Source organism: Vipera berus (assembly GCF_964194415.1).
Source record: "Vipera berus genome assembly, chromosome: 7".
NCBI lineage: Eukaryota > Metazoa > Chordata > Lepidosauria > Squamata > Viperidae > Vipera > Vipera berus.
In genome coordinates this window covers 531,302-552,912 of record NC_138209.1, presented here as the reverse complement: position 1 = coordinate 552,912, position 21,611 = coordinate 531,302, and the positions used below count along the sequence as shown (strand labels likewise).

The 21,611-nt window shown below is 53.2% G+C and overlaps 2 protein-coding genes across 2 annotated transcripts in view; one reads left to right on the top strand and one right to left on the bottom strand.

Annotated features, from left to right (window-relative positions):
- The window catches only part of EXOC6B (exocyst complex component 6B), a 150,346-nt gene extending 138,800 nt beyond the window's left edge, over positions 1-11,546 (bottom strand). The window contains exon 1 of the mRNA XM_081332759.1: positions 11,405-11,546. Within this exon, the coding sequence (XP_081188885.1) occupies positions 11,405-11,508 (104 nt within the window). The 5' untranslated portion in view covers positions 11,509-11,546. The remainder of the gene's footprint in view (positions 1-11,404) is intronic.
- A 3,933-nt stretch (positions 11,547-15,479) lies between these two features.
- Positions 15,480-19,274, top strand: SPR (sepiapterin reductase; the record flags this gene model as incomplete). The annotated part of the gene is made up of 3 exons (XM_081333345.1): positions 15,480-15,789; positions 16,842-17,132; positions 17,210-19,274. 3 exons carry the CDS (start codon positions 15,480-15,482, stop codon positions 17,398-17,400), a joined length of 792 nt encoding a protein of 263 aa, XP_081189471.1. The 3' UTR covers positions 17,401-19,274.
- Positions 19,275-21,611: the final 2,337 nt, after the last annotated feature.

The window sequence follows — 21,611 nt, the reverse complement described above, 5'->3', positions numbered from 1 at the left end:
GTCCACATTCTGGACAGAGAGGACCGCTGCTTTGAAAGAGGGGTCAAAGAGGCCACGTAGGTCAAGACCGAACAGCCCTCCCCCAACAGACGGGGAGGGACACGACACCCCCTCTCTCCTGTCTACAACACAGTCCTTCCAGCACTCCCAAGAAGGCTGCACACCCCTTTGCCCTCTGATTCCGCTGACTCTGAGGATACAGATTCAGCCCCCAAGTGGCCTCAACGACTCGACCTGTGGGGTGCCAAGGACCAAATGACTGCAAAGAGTACAAAGCCTTCCATTCCCCACTATTCAGTCAGAACTGAAGAAGCTTCTTGGATGAGAAGCGAAGCGTTTTCAAGGAAAAAACTAAGAAACTCCAGTTGCCTTTTGGAGAGCAGCGCTGGGACGACTGTGACCTGGGTGACCGAGAACCTCCTTAGGCATACAAGTCACCCCGTTCACATGCCGAAGAATGCCAGGTCCAGCTAATGCCTATTTATACACACGCAAATCAACTCTTCTCCCATCTTGAAATTCTGCAGAAACGGGAAGAAATTTACCTGCTTCCAAAGTGTGTCACGCCAGGTGGTTCCCCTTTACCTGCGGGGTGATTCAGTCCCTCAGCCTGACTTCCCCCAATGCACCAGCCTCGCCACCAGAATACCCTGTTGAATCAGCTGCTAAGCCACAAACCACAGCTTAGCGTGTAATGCAAATTCAACCGTGGGGCCTACCTTTGTGAATACAGCTCAGGTGAGGCAAGCTGCCCTACAACATTCAGCCCTCTTTATACACCTGGAAACGGGGGAACCCTCACTCGGCAGGGGGAGGCCAGGCAAGCAACCAACCCCCCACCCTCCTTTGGAAGATGTCCTTCTGAGCATCCCAGTTCAGCTCCTCCTCCGTCTGCGCATCGCCAAGAGGTCCGAGACATGCCAGGCGAACTCCTTCGCCAACCACCAGATGGCAGCAACGCCACACGCTCTTCAAATACTATCCGGAACTGACTCTCTCCTCGCGCCTGGCACATCCCTCGAGGTCGCCAGGTCCCCCCCACCCCTTCAAATGCAGCGAGTCCAGGGGTGGGATTCAGCCAGTTCGTACCACTTCGGCAGAGCCGGTAGCTAATTTGCTGTTGCCCAGGCCCAGGACGGACTTCTGGAAGCGGCATCCACACAGAGAACCGGTTGTTCACCTATTTGAATCCCACCACTGAGGTAGTCCTCTGCTTACCCAAAATTTATACTGCTAAGCGAGACGGTTGTTAAGTGAGTTTTGCCCCATTATACGACCTTTCTCGCCAGAGCTGTTGAGTGAACCAGTGCAGTTGTTCAGTTAGCGACACAGTCGTTAAGTGAACCCGTCTTCCCCATTGACTCTGCTTGTCAGGAGGCCGCAAAAGGAGATCGCGTCAATCCCGGACGCTGGAACCATCGTCAACACAGGCCACGTGTCAAGGGTCTGCGCTCTGATCGCGCGACCACGGGGGAGGCAGCTACGGTCGTAAGTGTGAAAATCAGTCATGTCCCTTTTTTCAGGGACCCAGTCACTAAACGAATGGCTGTAAATCAAGGGCTGCCTGGATCTTCTGGTCAGCCTGGCTTTCGCCTCGGCTGGAAGCCCCCCACCCCCTGGCAAAGGAGAGCCCGGCCCGTTTTAAATGGCTCTTCCTGCCTCCCATCGGCTTCGGGGAAAAGTCCCAACCATCCTGCCTTCCCTTCTGCCTGGCAGCCCTTCAGACGGGAGGCGGCTGAAGAGCATTTAAGGACCAAAATTACAAGGGCACTAAAAAAGTTGACTTTCGACCGTTTTCCCCACTTACAACCGTTGAAGTATTTCCATGGCCACGCGATCAAAATTCAGATGCTTGGCAACTGACTCACACTTACGACCATCTCAGTCGTCCTGCGATCCCGCCATCCCCCTTTTGGGACCTTCTGACAAGCAAGGTCAATGGGGATTCACAACCGAGTTACTAACTTAACAACTGCAGTGATTCACGGAACAAACGTGGCAAGAACAAAAAAATCATAAAACGGGGCAAAACTCACTTGGCGTCTCATTTAGCAACAGAAATTCTGGGCTCAGTTGTGGTCGCAAACTACCTGTGTGTCTCCTTTCAGAACCGAGCAATCACTTTTTAGAAGCGATTAAGTGGACCTTCGGTCTAGGCCAGGGGTAGGCCGCCTCGGCTCTTTTATGACTGGTGGACTTCAACTCCCAGAATTCCTGAGCCAGAAGTCCACCAGTCATGAAGGAGCCAAGGCTGCACTTCACACTTGAACAGGGAGGGGTTGTGGCGAGGGATCAAGAGCCAGCACTTCGCATGCATCAGGCAGGGCCAGGGGCTCATTTAAGGTCAGGGTGCAACTGTGAATGTGGGGGCCCCATTTCAGCTGGCCTTCTTCCTGCAGAGTAAGACAGCGGGGGGGGGGGAGGCCCAGGCCTCCAGGCCGGGAGGAATACAGGATGTGTAAAAATAGGGTGTTCTAATCTTCTCCAAACAGCCAAGGAGGAACTCCTTCCCACTGACTCAGCCGCTTCTTCTCCACTCCAGACTCCTGTCGCCTCTCATTCCACCCAAGAGGGAACTTTCCAGAAAGACGTGGCCTCCAGGAATCTGGGCCTGGTGAGCAGAGCATCTTGAGCGCTGGGCCCTCTCCAACAAGATGCAGCTCGCTGGTGGCAGTGAGAACAATTCATGAGTTCAACAGCCTCCCTCCCGAAGTTGTGGGCGCTCCACGGCTGGAGCTTTTCAAGGCAAGATTGGGCAGCCATTTGTGAATGAGGGCCTCTGCCTTGGGTGGGGGGTTGGACTAGAAGGCCTCCGAGGTCCCTTCCAGGATACTATGAAAATGTTCAGTTACGATCATCTGTATGCTTCGTTTTATTATTTTCTAATTTCTCTTTTTCTCCCCTTGGTTACCCGGTCCAGAAACAAATGCTTACGGGAAAAACACAGGAGTGACAGCTGGAAAGAAAGAACTACGCTTACTCAGAAGAAGAAAGAGGAGAGAAGATGCATTAGCAGTTCTCAAGTCTCTGAAGAGTAGCAAACTGTGGAACTATTAGCCCAGCCGAGATGTTCTTAGACTTCTGAAATAAATTAGCTGTCCCATTTTCCCCTTGATTTCCTACTGGAATAACTAACCTACTTCCAATTTGCTCATTCAGCTTGTTCACTTTTAAAGTCCGCGTTGCTTTTGTTCTTAATTCTTCTTTCAAAACTTAACAGTTTTTACTAATGCAAAAGGTCAGTCTGGGGCTCCAAGGCAGGTGAGCTCTGCCTCTTGAAGGCCACCGATCAAATGCCCGGAGAGTTGGACGAGGCCCTTGAGCCCATGCAGGCCACACGCTAAATGCAGGAATCCAAACTAACCGGGGAACGTGTGAAAATGCACGCCCTTGAGTTATGGAGTATTGTGTACAAGCACAGTTGAAGCTTGGCTGCTTAACGCTATGAAAGGGACTCTGATAAAAACAAAGCATCTATGACAATCAGTGGGATTTTGGCAAATAACTCACCCTGGAGCAGTGACCAAGGGGAGAATCAGCGATGTCCCACTGACACGATTAATGCACTCGTGGATGACTGCATAAGGCAGGGGGCTCCCAACCCGCAGACTGCAGACCGGCCCATGGCCCACCAGCAACCAGGCCTTGCAAGCGAGCAAAGCCCCATCCGTGCACACGCGGGATCCAGGCAGCACACTCAAGTACGTCCACTCACCCCGGTTCACGAAGAAACCCACCCTCCACAGAACCGGTCCCTGGCACCCAAAAGATTGGGGGCCGCTGGTGTAAGGGATGTCGTCAACAAATCTGGAACGTGAATGTATCTGCACTTCTGCATGCAAAAGATGTGGCGCTGCCGGCCGTGAACCTATATATTGACCGGTCCGCCTGGTGCAGTGAGGCGTCCAGGGCAGGAGAGCCCTGTGCCGGAGGCCGGGGCAGCGGCGTCTGATAGGGAAAGAGAAACAACTGGCAAGCAGCTGCAGCAGAGCAAACAGATCAACCTGCATATCTGCAAGAACCTTGACTGAAGGTGGGAAACCAGTAGGCAAACTGTGAAGCCTAGGCAGGAAGAAAACTAAAAGGCAGCAAAAGGTGAGTATTTTCTGGGCGGGGGGGGGGAACACAAAAAGAACTGTCCACTTTGTGATCCCAAATAAACCGCTGGGTGATCATGTCAGGGGAAATCGAACGCAATGGGCATTCGGTTCTTCAGAAGCGTTTGTGGAAACCGTCCGAGGCAGACGGGAACGGCCCCGAGCAAGCGGAGACGGTGGGCTGAATGCAAAACAGAGAGAGCAACGAAGGACAAGGCGGCCCCATTTTACAACATTTCTTGCCACAGTCTTTAAGGGGATCGCTGCAGCTTATGTTAGAAAGAAGTGTTCTTAAGTGAATCCGCCTTTCCCGTTGACGTCGCTTGTCAGAAGGTCACAAAAGGGGCATCACGTGACCCTGGGAACACCGCGACCGTCATAAATATGAGTCGGTTGCCAAACATATGAATTTTGATCACCTGACCGTGAGGATGCTGCAATGGTCGTAACTGTGAAAAACGGTCGCAAGACACTTTTTCCAGGGCCGTTTAACATTGAACAGCCACTAAATCACTTCCGCAAGCTTTAGCTTTACTAGCAGAGATTTTGTTTTGACTCTTCAGTTCAAGCAAGTCTGAACAAAAGCAGGAGAAACGCCCTCCGCGTTCCAATCATAGGCCAGCTGCTCCAAGAAAAGGACCTGACCCTAAGCGGGACCCCCTGGCAAGCCGAAGCAGAGGCCACCGCGGAAGGCCAGAACTCCGGGGCTTGGCCAGGATCGCCTCTCCCCGGCCAGGGGTCCCAGGCCTCTGCCCCTGGTGAGATCTAAAGGCAGGCAGGCAGGCAGGCAGGCAGGCAGGCAGGCGGTGGCTCAAGAGCAACGTCCTAACGTGCCCCCAGGTCCCTCCTTCCATGCACAGATTCGCCCCCGATGACCTGAAAGAGCCCCCGGTCAGTTTCCCATAGGATCATTACCGTCCCCTTTCCCGGCCATGGAGCCAAGGATGCCGACGCACCCGGAACCCAAGACCGCAAATCTTAGGCGGGGTCTTCCCTCCCGCCCAGCCAGCTTTGCATGACGCACGCAGACACACACGTGCATCTACCCGGAAGTCTCGTATCAACAGGATCTCATTTCTGTTCTGTCCTTCAGCAAGGGCAGCCAACAGTCTAGGCCAGGGGGGTCCCCAAACTCGGCAACTTCAAGACTTCAGCTCCCAGAATGCATGGCTGGCTGAGGAATTCTGGGAGCTAAAGTCCACAAGTCTTAAAGTCACCAAGGTTGGAGACCCCTGGTCTAGATACGAAGACCCGGGGAAGCGCTGGGGGAGGGGGGGAGGGAAGAAGGAGGGACCGTACCCATCTGCCAATCCTCTCCTCCTGCACAACGTTTCCATCATGCCCTCCTCTGCCTGTCACTGGGCCGATCCAGCCCCTCCGGCCTCCAGGGCCCTCCCCCTGAGACCCAGCTGCCTCCTTCCCATCTCTCCTTCTCCCACATGAGCCCAAGCCCCCTCTTCCCCAATGGTCCACCAGTCCAACGACAACCTTTGCCTCCTCACAGCCGAGAGCTCCAGGCCTCTTTCCTGATCCTGTTTCCCTACTAATCCTCAATTTAAGGAAACATGAAGGGCCGTTTCCGAAGGAGGCCGAGGAGGAGAGGTCCCGGGGCTTAGGGCTTATGGAGCGGAGGAACTGGATGAGGCTGTCGGCAGGCCCAGAGGAAGGGAGGGGGGCTGGCTTTTAGAGCAGCTGGAGGCGGTGGGGCGGCAGCGGAGCGTGCTCCAGGGGCGAAAAGGAGCGAGGGCCCTTTAAGGAAAAGGCGGAAGAGACAGGATCAGAAAAAGGAAAGGAGGCGGGGAGATTATCATGCAGGAACACAAGCTAATTTGAGGGCTAATCCACACGGAGCTCCGCTTCCACCTGTCCTGTTTGCCATCGCTGGCTCCCTAGAGACTAAAACGGACAATCTGAAACTTTAACTGGCCACGAACAAGGAGTGGCTATTTCGGAGATGGTGACCCTTTGAGAGCTGTATGCAACAAAACCTCATTTTGATATATGCCGATTGGTCTACATTCAAAGTGACAATAAAGTTGTTGTTATTATTACTAATTGAACCAACAAGTTGTAAAGAGCTACCCAAAGAGGCTTTTAATTTTTTTTTAAAAAAAAAAAGAAAATAAAACCAATTTAAGAAGCAAAAGGGAAGGTAGTCAAATACAGTTTTAAAATCTCTCCTTGAGGTAGTCACAGGTTGGAAAGTACCTTGAAGATCATCTAGTCCAACCCACTGTCCAGGAATCTATTACTCCAGCTGCCCACAGAAGACATACACACACACACACACACACACACACACACACACACACACACACAGCGGCCTCTGTTTAAAGAGCTCCAGGACGTCCTCAGCATTACAGGACGAGCTCTTACCCTTAGAAACGATATCCGCTTAAATCCACTTCCCTCTCATGGGGACCCTTGTCCTTCGGCTGGCCTCTTAGACAAGGGGGGCCGGTTGTCCCCCTGGCAGCCCTCCAGTTCCTGGGAAATGGCTGACGTGACAGGCTATTCCTGCCAGCCTCCGCATCACCTTGGCTGACCATTCCTTGGACACATCGCGGTTTGCCAGTGCCTTTCCTCAAGCGCCAAGTGGGCACAGTCAGCCGTTGCGCGCAGGACAGCAAAGGGCCAATCTTCCTTCCAACAACTACGCGGGTGGATATTACCCCACTCGGCGTCTCCGGCTCAACTTTTCAGTAGCCCAACGAGAGCCGAGGACCTCAAGGAGCAACTACTTGGAAAGAATGAAATACAAACAATTGCCTGTCCTGGAAGATGAGATGACCGGACAGCTCTTGGCTCACATGGGTAGTTCTCAACTTACAACCATTCATTTAGCGACCATTCAATGTTACAACAGCCCTGAAAGACCTGACTTACAACCAGTACTCTAACTTACAACCGTCACAGCATTCCCATGGCCACCGGATCAAAAGCCGAATACTTGACAATGTCTGGGGCAGCCGCAGGTGTCCTGCGCATCCAGAAAGGCCGCTCGGGACCTTCCCAGCCGGCTTCCAATAATCCAAGCTAGTGGTGGAAGCTGGACTTGCTTAACGACGGTGGGAGTCACCTAACTGCAGTGATGTGCCTCACAACTGCAGCAAAAGTGGTTGTAAAACAAGGCACAACTCACTTAACTAAGTTTGCTTAAGTGTGGAAATTCTGGTCTCCAATTGCAAGTCACGGACTACCTGTAAGTTGTGTAAAATTTATTGACAGAAACATGGTATTAATGAAGATTTAATCTTCTTTAGACGAATTATAAGGACAAGCAAAGCTTAATAAAAATATGCAGGCAAAATTCCTGGCCAACCTACGCCAGAGGTGTCCAGCCTTGGCCACTTGAAGACCTGTGGACTTCAACTCCCAGAATTCCCCAGCCAGCTATGCTGGGGAATTCTGGGAGTTGAAGTGCACAAGCATTGAAGCGGCCAAGGCCGGACACCCCTGACCTAAGGACTTACCTAAAGGATACTCCGATAGAGCTGCACGGCCGGCCTGAACGATTAGGGCCACTTTTGCTATTAAGAAGCTCTTTAGCAGAATGGAAAGCACGCTCACTGTTGTTAGAGAAGCGATTCATCGATCTCTTTCCCTCAATCTCTCTGAAAAGCCAATTGTGTGCCAGCCGGGGAGAAAAACAAAAAAGCCACGCAAACGCCCGTTCCTTTTGCACTATCATTCTTCAGCAAAACGGTTTTTTTTTTCTGCGGGTGCCCCTTTGTAAAAGCGAACACCAACCCTGCACAGCCTGAACGGAAACCGGCCACCTCAAAACCGAAGCCAGGATTTGAGAAACGGAGCGCCGTCGTCAAAGCAAGTCCGCCGTGCTCTTTCAAACGTGCAGGGCCAGCTTCTTCTAATTTGGGGTTCTCGGTTTTCCAGGTTTGGGCTTTTTATTAGGTCCGAGACAGTCCTCGGCATACGACAGCCCATTTAGAGACCATTCAGTTACAGCAGCACTGAAAAAAGGGACGTGTGGCCATTTTTTCACACTTACGACCGTTGCAGCATCCCCGTGGTCACGTGATCAAAATCGGGAGGCTTGGCAACTGGCTCATATTTATGATGGCTGCATGTCACGTGATCACCATGTGTGACCTTTTGACAAGCAAGATCCATGAGGAAGCCAGGTTCACGTTAAGAGCCATCTAACTAACTAACAACTACAGCGATTCAGTTAAAGCAGCTGTGGCAAGAAAGGTCATAAAAAGATGCTGAGACGCTAGAAAGAGTACAGAGAACAGCATCAAAGATGATTAGGGGACTGGAGGCTAAAAGATATAAGGAACAGTTGCTGGAATTCCAGTATATGAGGGGCTGCCCCAAAGGAGAAGAGGGAGTGCACCTCTTCTCCAAAGCCCCTGAAGGCAGGACAAGAAGCAACGGATGGAAACTAACCAAGGAGAGAAGCAACCTGGAACTAAGGAGAAACTTCCTGACAGTGAGAACAATTAACCAGTGGAATGATTTGCCTCCAGAAGCGGTGAATGCTCCAACACTGGAGGTTTTTAAGAAGAGATTGGACAGCCATTTGTCTGAAATAGTATATAGGGTTTCCTGCCTGAGCAGGGGGGTGGACTAGATGACCTCCAAGGTCCCTTCCATCATCATTATCATCATCATCATCATCATCATCATTATATTGTTATTGTTATTAAATGGGGCAAAACTCAATATCTCACTTAGCAACAGAAACGTGGGGGCTCAATAGTGGTCATATGTCGAGGACTACGTGCCAGGAAATGTGCTAGGAGGCCAAACTCTCCAGGTATAACAGACTGAGGTCTTGTCAATGTCAAGCAAAGGCACAGGAGCGGGGAGGGGGGGTAGACTCCTCCACCTACCACCCTAATGGAGCCTGCCCGTTGTAAAACCACTAATGAATTAAAAACATTGACTGAAACAGCTCTGCCAGCACAGGGTTCACTAATGAAGGACGGCCGTGATGAAAATAGTTTGTGAAAAAAATAATACATACAAAGCCTTGCGTTATGTAGCAAACTGTATACTCAACGTACAGTATTTCACTCAAAACTACCCTGGTGGTTTTAATGTGTGTTACATTTTGTGCCTGGCACTGCCTACGGAGCTACGCTGACTGAGGAATCCTGGGAGTTGAGGTCCACAAGTCTTAAAGTTGCCAAGTTTGGAGACCCCTGATCTAGAGCCGTGAAGACCTCCCCACCGAGGGAAGGGGGAGATGTAGCTTTTTCACAAGTTCTTATATTTGGCACTGGCCACTAGGGGGCACCATAGAACCAGTATGATCCTATATATTGGGCCTCTTCAGGTGCAAGTAGCCTCAATTTAAGAAACCTTATCTGTGTGTTGAGCCCTATTTGTGGGGATTTGAATTCTCAGGCTCATAGTCCATTCATATGCTGCACAGGACACATCTATGAAATCTCACTTCCAGATGTCAAAGGGACAACACTGATTCCAAGCAGTCTCCGGCTTAAAAATGTCCAATATATGGACAACTCGTATTTACAAACAGGCTGCGTGTTACTGTACTAACGGGTGATGGCATTGTTTTCCTCGAACCAACGAACTGCTGAAGATGCACACTGTTCTCCTAGAGCCAGGGGTAGGCAACCTCGGCTCTTTTATGACTCGTGGACTTCAACTCCCAGAATTCCTGAGCCAGCATGGCTCAGCATGGCAACCTCTCCCTTTCCCCTCAGCGTGGCTGGCTCACGAATTCTGGGAGTTGAAGTCCACCAGTCATGAAGCGGCCAAGGTTCCCCCACGCTGGCTGAGGAATTCTGGGAGTTGAAGTCCACGAGTCATAAAAGAGCCAAGGTTGCCTACCCCTGTACCTAGACCAGTGAAGCAGCAAGTTTTTAATACAGAGGCTGTTTTCATCTGCTCGTGAAAGGAAGGTCATCTGCCATTTTTAGTAATATGCAGGGCTGTTCGTAAGTACGAATTCCTGGCATCCAAATTTGACTTAAGGACAAACTTGGGAACTGCGCTCTTTCTTAAACTGGGGACGGCCTGTAATCCACGAGAGGTTGAAGAGCAGCAGAAGGTCTGTAGAAAAGCAAACCAAGGTGATATCACTGCTTTTCCTTCCAGGAAATCTAATTCTGAATGAAGTGGGAGGCATCCCGAGATTCCTCTCCTTCAGTATAATCCCTCCTTCTGTTGTGCCCAACAGATACAGGCACAGACTCCAAAATGAAATACCATTTTCCCATGGAGAAACACCGTACGGCCTAAGTGAATTCAGTGGACAAAACCATGAAAAAGAAACACACGTTACTGTCGGCAAGAAGGAACATTACACTATTGAAATCCAAGGAAAGGGAGGGGAAAAAAATTCCCATCCCTGCCAGGAAGCGCTCCCGGAGGGAGGTTACCCGGAGCAGAAAAACAGCAGGATGAGCCAGGCAAATGGATAAAATTAAAGTTATGATTCATAACTGCAGGCCAGGAGGATTATTTCCATCTTGCAGACGGAGGGGAAGCAGAGGCTGGACCGTACATCTGAGATCCGAGGAAAAGACGGGCACGGACAGGCCATCGCCCGCTCTCCCACTAGCCAAGGCGCCTGCCTTCCCAGGTCCCACCCAGGTCCCACCCAGGTCAACCTGAGAGCGGGGAAGGGGCCAGGGAGGAGGCCGGGCAAAGGACAACCGCTGGCAGAAACGCAAAAGCCGGGCTCTTCCTCCCCACTAAGCCCCCCTTCTGAACTGGCCCCCAGCCACTGTCGGGGCTCCCCAAAACCGGAGCCACGGCTGCTTCTCCTGCGGCCTCCCAGGGGGCAGCAAGGGGGGGAGGGGAAGGAGGAGGGAGGGAGGGGGCCCACGGTTATCCATCCAGCGATTAACATTTATACAGTGATTAATATTTACACGTTACCTCCACGTAAGGGTGGACGTAAGTTGCACATATGCGTACCCTTCCAGAGCAAGCCACTCCATTTCACCTTCAAGGGGCGCCCACCGAGCTCATCTATCCGTTCCCCCCCCCCGCCTGCCAGGGCGGCCCCTCCTGGGGGACAGAGAGATGGCCCCGCAGCTCAGCCCCGAAGGCCGCGGGAGGGGGGGACCCCCAGCGCCGCCCTCCTCCTCCTCCTCCTCCTCCTCCGGGCCGGGGCCGGGCAGAAAAGTCGGGGCGGCAGCGGGGGGAGGGGAGCCCCCTCCCGGAACAGCCCGGCCTCCGACTCGCCCCCCCCCGCGGGCAGGCTCTTCTCCCTCCGTGAGGGCCTCGGGGCGCCCCGGCTTCTCCCAGGACCCGCGGGGGAGGGGGGGTCCCGGCTGCCGAGGCGGGGAGTTCCGCAGGGGCGGCACCTGAGGGTGGGCCCGAGGCAGGCCGTGTCGGTGCTGTCGACCTCGCGCAGGATCCGCTCGTGCTCGGCCGCCGCCGCCACCTCCAGGCTCTCCGGCTCCGCCATCACGGGCCGCGCCCGCTCCTCGCCGTCGCAATGGCAACGCCGCCCGGCCACGCCCACGCCGCGCGCCACGCCCCGCCCCGCACGCAGGCGCACGCGCGCACGCGCCAGCGCACGCCCTCTCCTTCCTCCTCCCCCCTCCCCCCCCGGAAACGCGCCCCGCCGCCCGGCCGCTCCGCCCCGGGGACTTCCTGGCCGCTTCCGGGTCTTCCGCCCCGCCGCCGCCGCCGGGAATGGAGGGGGAGGGAGAGGAGAGATCCCCTCGGGACCCTCTTCCTCCCCCACGCTTTCTCGATGGAGGTCATGCTGAGGAAAGGGGCCCCAAGAGATCATCGAGTCCATCCCCTGCCACGTCTCTGTCCCGCCCCACCCTCCTTCTCATAATTACTTCTGACACCGAGGCTTCTCTCGCACTCTCTCTAGACCAGGGGTGGGCAACCTCGGCTCTTTTATGACTCGTGGACTTCAACTCCCAGAATTCCCGAGTCGAAGTCCATGAGTCATAAAAGAGCCGAGGTTGCCTGCCCCTGCTCTAGACCGAACTTGGCCCTTTTATGACTCGTGGACTTCGACTCCCAGAATTCCTCAGCCACAAGTCATAAAAGGGCCAAGTTTGAATACCCCTGGTCTAGACTGAGCGAGGGGCCTCCAACCTTGGCCACTTTCAGACTTGTGGACTTCAACTCCCAGAATTCTCCAGCCAGCGATGAGAACATGGGAGTTGAAGTCCACCAGTCTTAAAAGTGGCCGAGGTTGGAGGCCTCTGGCCTATAGCACCTTCCTGAAATCCAGAGATTTTTTTTCTCTGAAAATTGTGATTTTCTTACTTCCCCATAGCTCTTCAGTGTAAATTTAAGTACCGAGTAGATCTACTCCTTACATTCATGTCATTGTCTCCCTCTACGCAGGGCAGGACAGGCCTTCTGGCCTGGGGTCTTTTCCCCAGAAGAGATGGAAGGACCCCTGGCATTCAACTCCTGCTTCACTGCATGAGTCTTAGCACTTTCGGGAGGTGGGGACCTGGTGGTGGCTGCATTACTTAGCGAAGGGCATCTCTGAGGACATCCTATTGCCCTTGCAACCCCAGGGTCACGCCGTCGTTGAGCGATGACCTCACATGACCACGACATGGGAAAGGACGGAATCGCAGGCCGCTGGGTGCCTCAGAATGCAGGCAGCTGAAAAGATGGCAGGAGTGGAAGCTACTCACAGGAGCAACTTGCAGACTCCTGCTGGCTTCCCCAATGACTGTTGTAAGAAGCTGGCAGGGAAGGTTGCAGATGTTCCTCCTATGACCAGGAGGTGCCCAGATGGCTGCAATTTCAAGGACCGGTCACAAGTCCTGCTTGTTCAGCACTGTTGTAACCTTGAACAGTGGAATGAGTGGATGTAACTCACACACCCTTGGCCTGGCTAGGTCCCCAAACTGGCCAGCCAATCTAGGATTTCCTGCCTTGTACCCCTAATAATCTTTTCTTCTTGTTTGGAACCTTCTTTGTTGTGAACCCAACAATCCTTGCAATGGACATGGTTCTTTTCCTCCATGCTGTGCTTTTTTTTTCAAACTGAATCCACAACGACTAGCTACTTCTGAAGACTTCCGGCAAGGAAGGGCTCACCCACCGCACATGGCTTTCATAGGTTGATGCTACATAGCCAGGAGATTCCTCTTCGTCTCTCATCTGAAGCTCTCTCTGTGTTACAACCCACAGGGTTTCCTGGGCAGCAGCAGGGCAGGGGCTTCCGTGGCTGCCGATTCTGCAGTTTCTTCTCCTGGGTGGGTTGGCTTCCCTGGCCCTCCGTCCCACTACAGGTTACTCTTAGCTTGCCCACCAGGTCATTAGAGCTGCTGAGATATTAATCCCTGGGGGAGCAGCATGTGTGGCAATAAATGCAACGTTGTCATCATGATGGAGGAATAATTGCAAAATATTTTTCAAGTACTTGTTCCTTAATCTGCCTGTGATAAATAGAGTACCGAAAGCTGGAGGTCTTAGCATCCCACCTTGGTGGGTGCCTGGGCAGTTACTGGTGCCGCCACCTACTTCCAGGCGATGCATTTGCTGATCGTCCACCCCTAACACTAGCGTGGGAAAGAGACGGATACGGCCTATGGCACTGAGGCACAGCACCAGGTACATCAGCCCTTGTCCCTCCTATTCTTTTGAGGAGACAGACCAATCTCACAAGGGAGAACTGGATCAAACTTTATTAACATCCTTGTATTTGCACAGAAAATAAGAGCAGAGTCGGTAGAAGCGTAGACTAGCTGGTCAAACTGCAGACAGCATCTCGGAAAATCCTCAAAAAAAGAGAAGGCTCTGAGCGGATCCCAGGATGAGGTCGATCCGCTCCGATGTGAAAGTCAGGCTGATGCAAAGAGGAGCCAGTTTGTATAAAACGCACAAGGACTGGGGCAGTGGAGGCAAGAGAGTCAACACCCACGGAGCAAAAGCCTGCTTCTTCCATCGGGACCTAATCCCGAATTCTCAGCTCTGGTGGAAACTGCAGAATTTCACTACAGTTAATTTAAGCATGTTTCACTCAAACACTGTATCTCATAATCATAAAATAATCATAAGATTATAAGCCTGTATCTCATAATCATCAGATAAACAAAGATTTGCTTTAAACGATACGCTGAATTAAAATCTGTTTGGCTACTGAATACAGTCAGTGTTCAGTACAGTATCCACACAGCCAGGCCAGGACATGTGAGCAAGGGAGGGGCTGACTGACAGCCTTGCACAAGTCTAAATCATCATTTGTCTTGCAAATTATGTCCTCCAAGTTGAGCCAGGCAAGGGGTGACTGAGGGCTGAACACGATAGACAGGGTGGGGGGAGGGAGGGGGGAACCTGGCTGCCACTTTAACAGGCCTTTGGGGCACCAGGGATCGCCGGTTCTGCGGAGAGAGGTTTTTTCACGGACCCGAAGGGTGTGTGGTTCTGTGTGCTGCCTGCATTCTGCGGATGGGGCTTTGCGTGTTTGTGCGGGCATGCCTTGGTGGAACAGTGGGCTAATGCCTCCTTAAGTAACACCAGCTGCCTGCAATTAGTGCAGGTTCGAGTCCCACCAGGCTCAAGGTTGACTCAGCCTTCCATCCTTCCCAGGTAGGTAAAATGAGGACCCAGATTGTTGGGGGCAATAAGCTGACTTTGTAATAATGCCACTTGGGGTGTGTGTGAAAGCCCTAATAAGCAGGCATATACATAGAATGAAGGCTGCTGCTAAGCTTGTAAGCCGCCCTGAGTCTTCGGAGAAGGGCGGGATATAAATGGAATTAAAATAATTTAAAAAAATGCCGCAGACCAGGGGTTGGGGACGGCTCTCTGCAGGAAGTGTTGGAAAGAGACCAGGATCTAGCCTTGCTACCGAATGGCAGCCTGCCATAGGGATCCTTCAGCACCACCAGGGAAGCAGGTTCCGCTAGCTGGGAACTTCTGGCAAAAGCCTCCTCAGCAAAGCACTGGGGGGTCCCAGCCCCCTTCAGAAGAACCGAGTCTCAGCCCGAGGCAGTTGGGCCCCGATGCCCAGAGATTCTTGTCCTACCCCCATTGGGGTGATTCACCAGTCCCCGTCCCCAGCGACTCTGGAACCTCCAAAGGGTTTCCTGGCCCGGGGCCTCGACTGGAGGGTCTCCCGGCAGCCTCACTCGGGGACCCGGCCTCCGTCTCCTGCGCCGGCACTCGGGATGCGCCGCCCGGCAGAGCGAGGCCGCTTGGGAGCAGCTGGGCCGGCCCGCTCGGATCCGGAGCACCCCGCGCAAATCAAGGGGATGCGGGGCGCCGGGCGATGCCTCCTTCTCCCGGCAGAACGCAGGCGGGACCCCGGAGGTCTTCTAGTCGAACCCCTGCCCGAGCAGGAGAGCTCGCGGGCCCCGGGCTGCTTCTCTCCGCCTCGCCGGCCCGGCTCCCGCGGCTCCCCCGGAGGCCCGCCCACGCTCGGCGGCGGCGGCGGCGCGGCGGCGGGCGATGGAGCCGGGGCGCGCGTGGGGCCGGACGGCCTGCGTGGTGACGGGGGCGTCGCGGGGGCTCGGCCGGAGCCTGGCCCGCCTGCTGGCCGCCCGCCTGCCGCCCGGCTCGGCGCTGCTGCTGGTGGCGCGCTCGGCGGGGCCGCTGGGCCGGCTGGAGGGCGAGCTGCGCGCCGCCCGGCCGGGGCTGCTGGTGCGGGGGCTGCCCGCCGACCTGGGCTCCGAGGAGGGGCTGCGGCGCGCGGCCGAGGCCGGGCGGGAGCTGCGCCAGGCCGGCCCGCTCCAGCGCCTGCTGCTGCTCAACAACGCCGGTGAGAGCCCCGCGGGCGCCGCTTGCCGATCCCGGCGCCGCTCCGGGCTGGGGGGGGGGAGAACCGGGCGCCGAGCCGCCGCCCGCCTCGGCCTGGGGAGCGGGGGGGGGCGTCTGGGGCCCCCGCCTGTCCCTCGGCGTTGGGGCCGGAGCCGAAGGTGCGGCGGCCGGGGGGGGGATTGTGTTGCAGTTGTGGCGGGTGGGACGTTCACTGGGCGCAGAACAATTGAAGGGGGCACAACGGCTCTCCTGCCCCTCCAGCCACGTGCTCCCTGCAGCCCATAATACTTGCTGGGTGGGCGCGTGGGCCCCGGGCAAGGATCGGGGTGGGGTGGGGGCGACCCAGGCCGAGGAGGCTGCTGCTGGTGCGGGAGGTTGGATGGAGGAGCTGGCTCCAGATGTTGGGGCTCAAGATCAGCCTGGCGCGCCTGGGAATTTTGTGCCCTTAATTCAGAGGAGTTTGGCTACGAGGGGGCTGGCAATGAGGGTTAGGGGGCCTCTGTCTCTGGGGGAAGGTGAGATGCTTCCCCCCCCCCCCCGCAGCCTCTTGTGCCCCTGGCTTGGCTCCGCAAGTATTGGTGGCATTAACAGTCAGTGAAATGGCTCCAAAGCTTTCACCACCACAATGACGGTCAGAATCGGACCCTGCACTGGGGTTGGTCCTATCTATTTGAGCAGTCTCACCTGGTCTGATGGGTTAGGGTTGGGGTTTTAATATATCTTAACTATTGTTTTAACCTTGGGCATTTATTTAATTCGCTTTTAACTTTTGTATCCTGTTTTTGTATTTATTGCCCTGTACACCGCCCTGAGTCCTTCGGGAGAAGGGCGGTATAAAAATGTAATAAAATAAAATAAATAAATAAATTATCTCCATTTGCGCTGCCTTGTGCCAGTGACTGGAGCCTCAAAGAAAAGAGCCTGTTGACTGCAGACAGCAAGAGGAATCCTTGGTGGGGGGGTGGGAACTCCCTGCTTCCCCCCCCCCTTCCTCCCCCTGTCCTTCTGCTCCACAGTCTCCCCTGGAGATGAGCAGGAGTCTTTTTCTCCCAGGCTCTCTGGGCGACGTCTCCAAGATCTTCTCCGACTTCACCGAGCCCGGCGAGGTCAACAGCTACCTGAACCTCAATGTCACCTCTGCCCTCTGCCTCACCGCCTCCATCCTGAAGGCCTTTCCTGCCCAGCCGGGCTTCAGCCGCTTGGTGGTCAACATCTCCTCCCTCTGCGCCCTGAAGCCGTTCAAGAGCTGGGCCCTCTACTGCGCAGGGAAGGCGGCCCGCGACATGATGTTCCGGGTCTTGGCGGCCGAAGAGCCAGACGTGCGGGTGCTGAACTACGCCCCAGGTGAGTCCAGGGGACCCCGGGCACCCTCTGGGTTTCCCGGGGACCCCCTGTAATGAGCCGCCCTTCCTTCCTCGCAGGCCCCCTGGACACCTCCATGCAGGAGGAAGCCCGCACCCTCTCGGCAGACCCGGAGGTGAGGCAGGCCTTCCTTCGCCTGCAGGAATCCGGGCAGCTGGTTGACTGCGACGTCTCCGCCGAGAGGCTGCTGGAGCTTCTGGCTGCAGACACGTTTGAATCCGGAGCCCACGTCGACTTCTATGACACCTAAGCAGCTCTACGGGGATCTGCATCCGCTGGACAGTCCTTCCCAGGCAGAGCCCTTCTTTCTCAACAGAGCAGAAATGGTTGTGTCTTTCTTTAACGAATGCTGCAGTCAGTAATGTGCGCTATGAGGTTGTGCATCTGAGGCCGCTTGTAGAAGCTTTTTGCAAAGTTCTTAACTGTAAGTGTGCCAAAGAAAAGTCAAAAACTACTCTAAGCTGCCTTTGTGTTGATGTGCGGAAAATGTTGCTCTACGCAGGGCAGAGGATGGTAACTCTGGTGTCAACAATAGCTTGAACAATCCCGCGATAGCCAGGTAGGAAGTGGGTGGTGGCTGGCTGGGGAACTCTGGGAATCCACGCATCACAAAGTTGCCAAGGTTGGGAAATAGATAAGAGCTGTGGTAGAACAGGAAGAGGCCTGGTTGGGTCCAGAGGTAAAGCTCGTGAAGTGCAGGGGACTCATCCTGCCCTTACTCGGGGCACCTTGGGCATCTCCCAGGTGTGCAAGCGGTGTGGGTGGCGGAGCCCTTGTCTCTCTTCGGTTGCCCAGGCTCGGCTGGAGAGAATGAGGCAGAGAGAGGCCCAAGGCTTCATGGATCAGACCAGGCACCCCCTTTGGGGGCTAACACATCCTCCACAATGGTCGCTGCACTTTTTGCACCAGCGGCCACTGAGCTGGGCTTCCCTTGAAGGAGACGGTGCCGTAGAAGGAGCTAAGACTCAAAACGAGACAAGAAACAGCAGATGGAAGCTCATCAAGGAGAGAAGCAACCTAGAACTGAGAAGGAATTTCCTGGCAGCCAGGACAGTTAGCTTCCTCCCCGTCTGTCCTGCTCGGATGCACAATCCAGATATAACACGGAAGATACAACATTAAGAGTTAACACAACGCACAGTGGCAGCTGACCAGTAGCTTCAGTTAATGAAACCGTCCAAGTACCGTAAACAGTCCACAGTCAAAATCCCACAAACTCTGCCAGAGGAGGCTTGTTGTCTAATCCCTAAAGTTAATCATTTACATAACCTTTTACTTGATTGCATTCATCATATGTAACTTTGAACTTTGATTATTGAATTGAAAACAGATGTTTTTTCGGGGGGGAAACTACTTCTCTGAGCATTCTTTATAAGTTTTATTTTTGTTGAGTTTTAAAATCACTTAATGCAAGAAGAAAAAACATTTAAAGCTACTGCCTGCCTTATTTTTGCCTTTGCTGAAGATTAGATAGGTATTTTTGCAAAGTTTAGCTAGAAACACGTGTATACAGCCCCTCTGGTTGCCAGCAACGATGAGATGAATGAAGCCGGCCCCATTTTGAGGGAAGCCAAAAGAGAAGCTGCAGATTGGCTTGTATTTCAGATGTTGGAAATGATATTCGGGTCTGTGTATGCCATTTACAGCTCAAATTATAGCAGGTTAATAATAAGACACCTGCTGTGTCACTGCGATACCATACAGGCAGTCCTCAACTTACAACAGTTCATTTAGTGACCGTCCAAAGTTACAACACCACTGAAAAAAGTGACTTATGACCATTTTTCACACTTATGGCTACTGCCGCATCCCTGTGCTAACGTAATTTACATTCATATGCCCTGACAATTGACTCGCATTTATGACGACTGCAGCGTCCCCGATCCCCTTTCGCGGCATTCTGACAAGCAACGTCAGTGGGGAAGCCAGATTCACGTTACAGCCGTGTGACTAATTTAATAACTGCAATGAATTCATTTAACTCTGGCAAGAAAAGTCATAAAATGGGGCAAAACTCGCTTAACAAGTGTGTCACTTAATAACATCAATTTTGGGCTCCGTTGTGGCCTACCTGTATATAGTACTCTGTGTGTGTGTGTGTGTGTAAGTCTATTGTCCTCTTTTTTTGGTTTTTTGGAATGAATTTTGTATACAAATCCATAGCTTGACTGTGAATTTTTATTTTGTAAAACCAGGCCCTCATGACAAATGATATACTTATAAAGGTCTGTTTGCACATGCTCAGAGGCTATTGATGGTCAGAAAATACTGGTTTATGAATAGCTGATTTCTTTGAATCAGCTGCAGCGTTCGGCTGTTGTTCTGGCCCCTTATTTCCCTTCTCTCCCTTTGCGAGAGTTTGGGCCGGCTCCTTTCCCTCCCCCTTCGCTCGCCGCCCTCTTCCTTGTTGCCGCCCACCAGGAACTGGCTGGCCCAACCCCACTCCAGAATCAGGCAGCTTCCAATTTGGGGGCTGGTTTATTTTTTTTAAACACATTTCTATTCTCCTGCAATCAGACTGACTCTCTGTGCCTTACAAAGAATATAAATTGGAAGGATTTCAAACATCTGCCGTGACCTCTAAAACCATCTAATGCCCAACAAATAACAGTTAGAAAAACAAGGATTGATCAAAAGAAACAGACAAAGATAAAAAGGACAGAAGAAGGCCCCAGATAGGATCTGGACTAAATCCCAGAGAGGATTCCACCTTCCGCCAGGGCTCTGCGGAGGGTTGGCCTGCGTGACTGAAAGTCTTTGGGCTGCTTAATGCAAATCAACCGATAAAAATGTAAGGGGGGGGGCAAATACAAAGGCTTAAATTGAGAACACAAAGTATAGGTGCCGTGACCAGGGGGGCCTTTGCCCAGGTTCGCCTGGTGCGCCAGTTGCGACCCTACCTGGACCGAGATGCCCTACGCACAGTCACTCATGCGCTCATGACCTCCCGTTTAGACTACTGCAACGCTCTCTACATGGGGCTGCCCTTGAGGACCACCCAGAGGCTTCAGCTGGTGCAGAATGCAGCCGCGCGAGTCGTGATGGGGGCTTCCCGATACTCCCATGTAACACCTCTACTCCGCGAGCTGCATTGGCTCCCGGTTGCCCTCCGGGTGAGATTCAAGGTGCTGGTGATGACCTATAAAGCCCTAAATGGCTTGGGTCCGGGATATTTGAGGGAACACCTGCTGCCGGCATCAAGCTCCCTTCGTCCAGTGTGCTCCCACAGGGAGGGTCTTCTCAGGGTGCCGCCGGTTAAAGATTGCCAGCGGGTAACACCCAGGAGTAGGGCCTTCTCAGTGGGTGCGCCTGCCCTGTGGAACCAGCTGCCTGCGGAGCTTAGGACTGCCCCCGACCTCCATTCATTCCGCCGGGACCTGAAGACCTGGCTCTTCGAGCTCTCTGGCCCAGGCTGAGAATTTTTTAATTTTAATTTTAATTGGGTTTTTTACTGTTCTCAGGGTTTTATTTAATCTTTTTTAATTTGTTTTAACATTTGTATTGACTCTCTTTTAAATGCCCTGTAAACCGCCCTGAGTCCTTCGGGAAAGGGCGGTATATAAATCTAAATAAATAAATAAATAATAAATAAATAAATAAATAAATAAATAAATAAATAAATAAAAGCCTGCGAGGGGGTGGGTTTGAAGATTAGCCTGGTGAGGGAAATAAAAAGACCCCAGACACACAAACAGCCCAGCATGCTCAACAAACTGGAGGGCTTTCTGTCTTTTGGCTGCAACTGAGCAGGGCCACACTGCAAAGATGTTGACATACTGAGGTTTGTGCAGGAAGCCTCCTTGGGTTAGTAGGGAGAGCCAAACAAGCGGGAGACATCCGTCTTCGAGGAAAGACTTAAGAGATGGAAAGCAACCAGAGAGGGTGCTTCTTGGCTGGTGGGTGGGTGGGTGGAGAATTGGCTTGGCCTGAAGAACATCATAGAACAACAGAATTGGAAGGGGCCTTGGAGGTCATCTAGTCCATCCCCCTATTCAAGCAGGAGACCACCTACCATTTCGGACAAATGGCTGTCCAGTCTCTTCTTGAAAACCTCCAGTGATGAACAACCTACAACTTCTGGAGGCGAACTGTTCCGCTGGTTAATTGTCCTCACTGTCAGGAAGTTTCTCCTTAGTCCCAGGTTGCTTCTCTCCATGGTTAGTTTCCATCTGTCGCTTCTTGTCCTGCTTTCGGGCGCTTTGGAGAAGAGGTGGACTCCCTCTTCTCCTTTGGGGCAGCCCCTCATATACTGGAATCCGCAGCTATACCATCACCCCCTAGTCCAGGGGTAGGGAACCTTGGCTCTTTTATGACTTGTGGACTTCAACTCCCAGAATTCCTGCTGGCTCAGGAATTCTGGGAGTTGAACTCCACAAGTCATAAAAGAGCCAAGGTTGCCCATTCCTGCCCTAGTCCTTTTGTCTAACTAGCCAAACCCAATTCCTGCAACCGTTCTTCCCG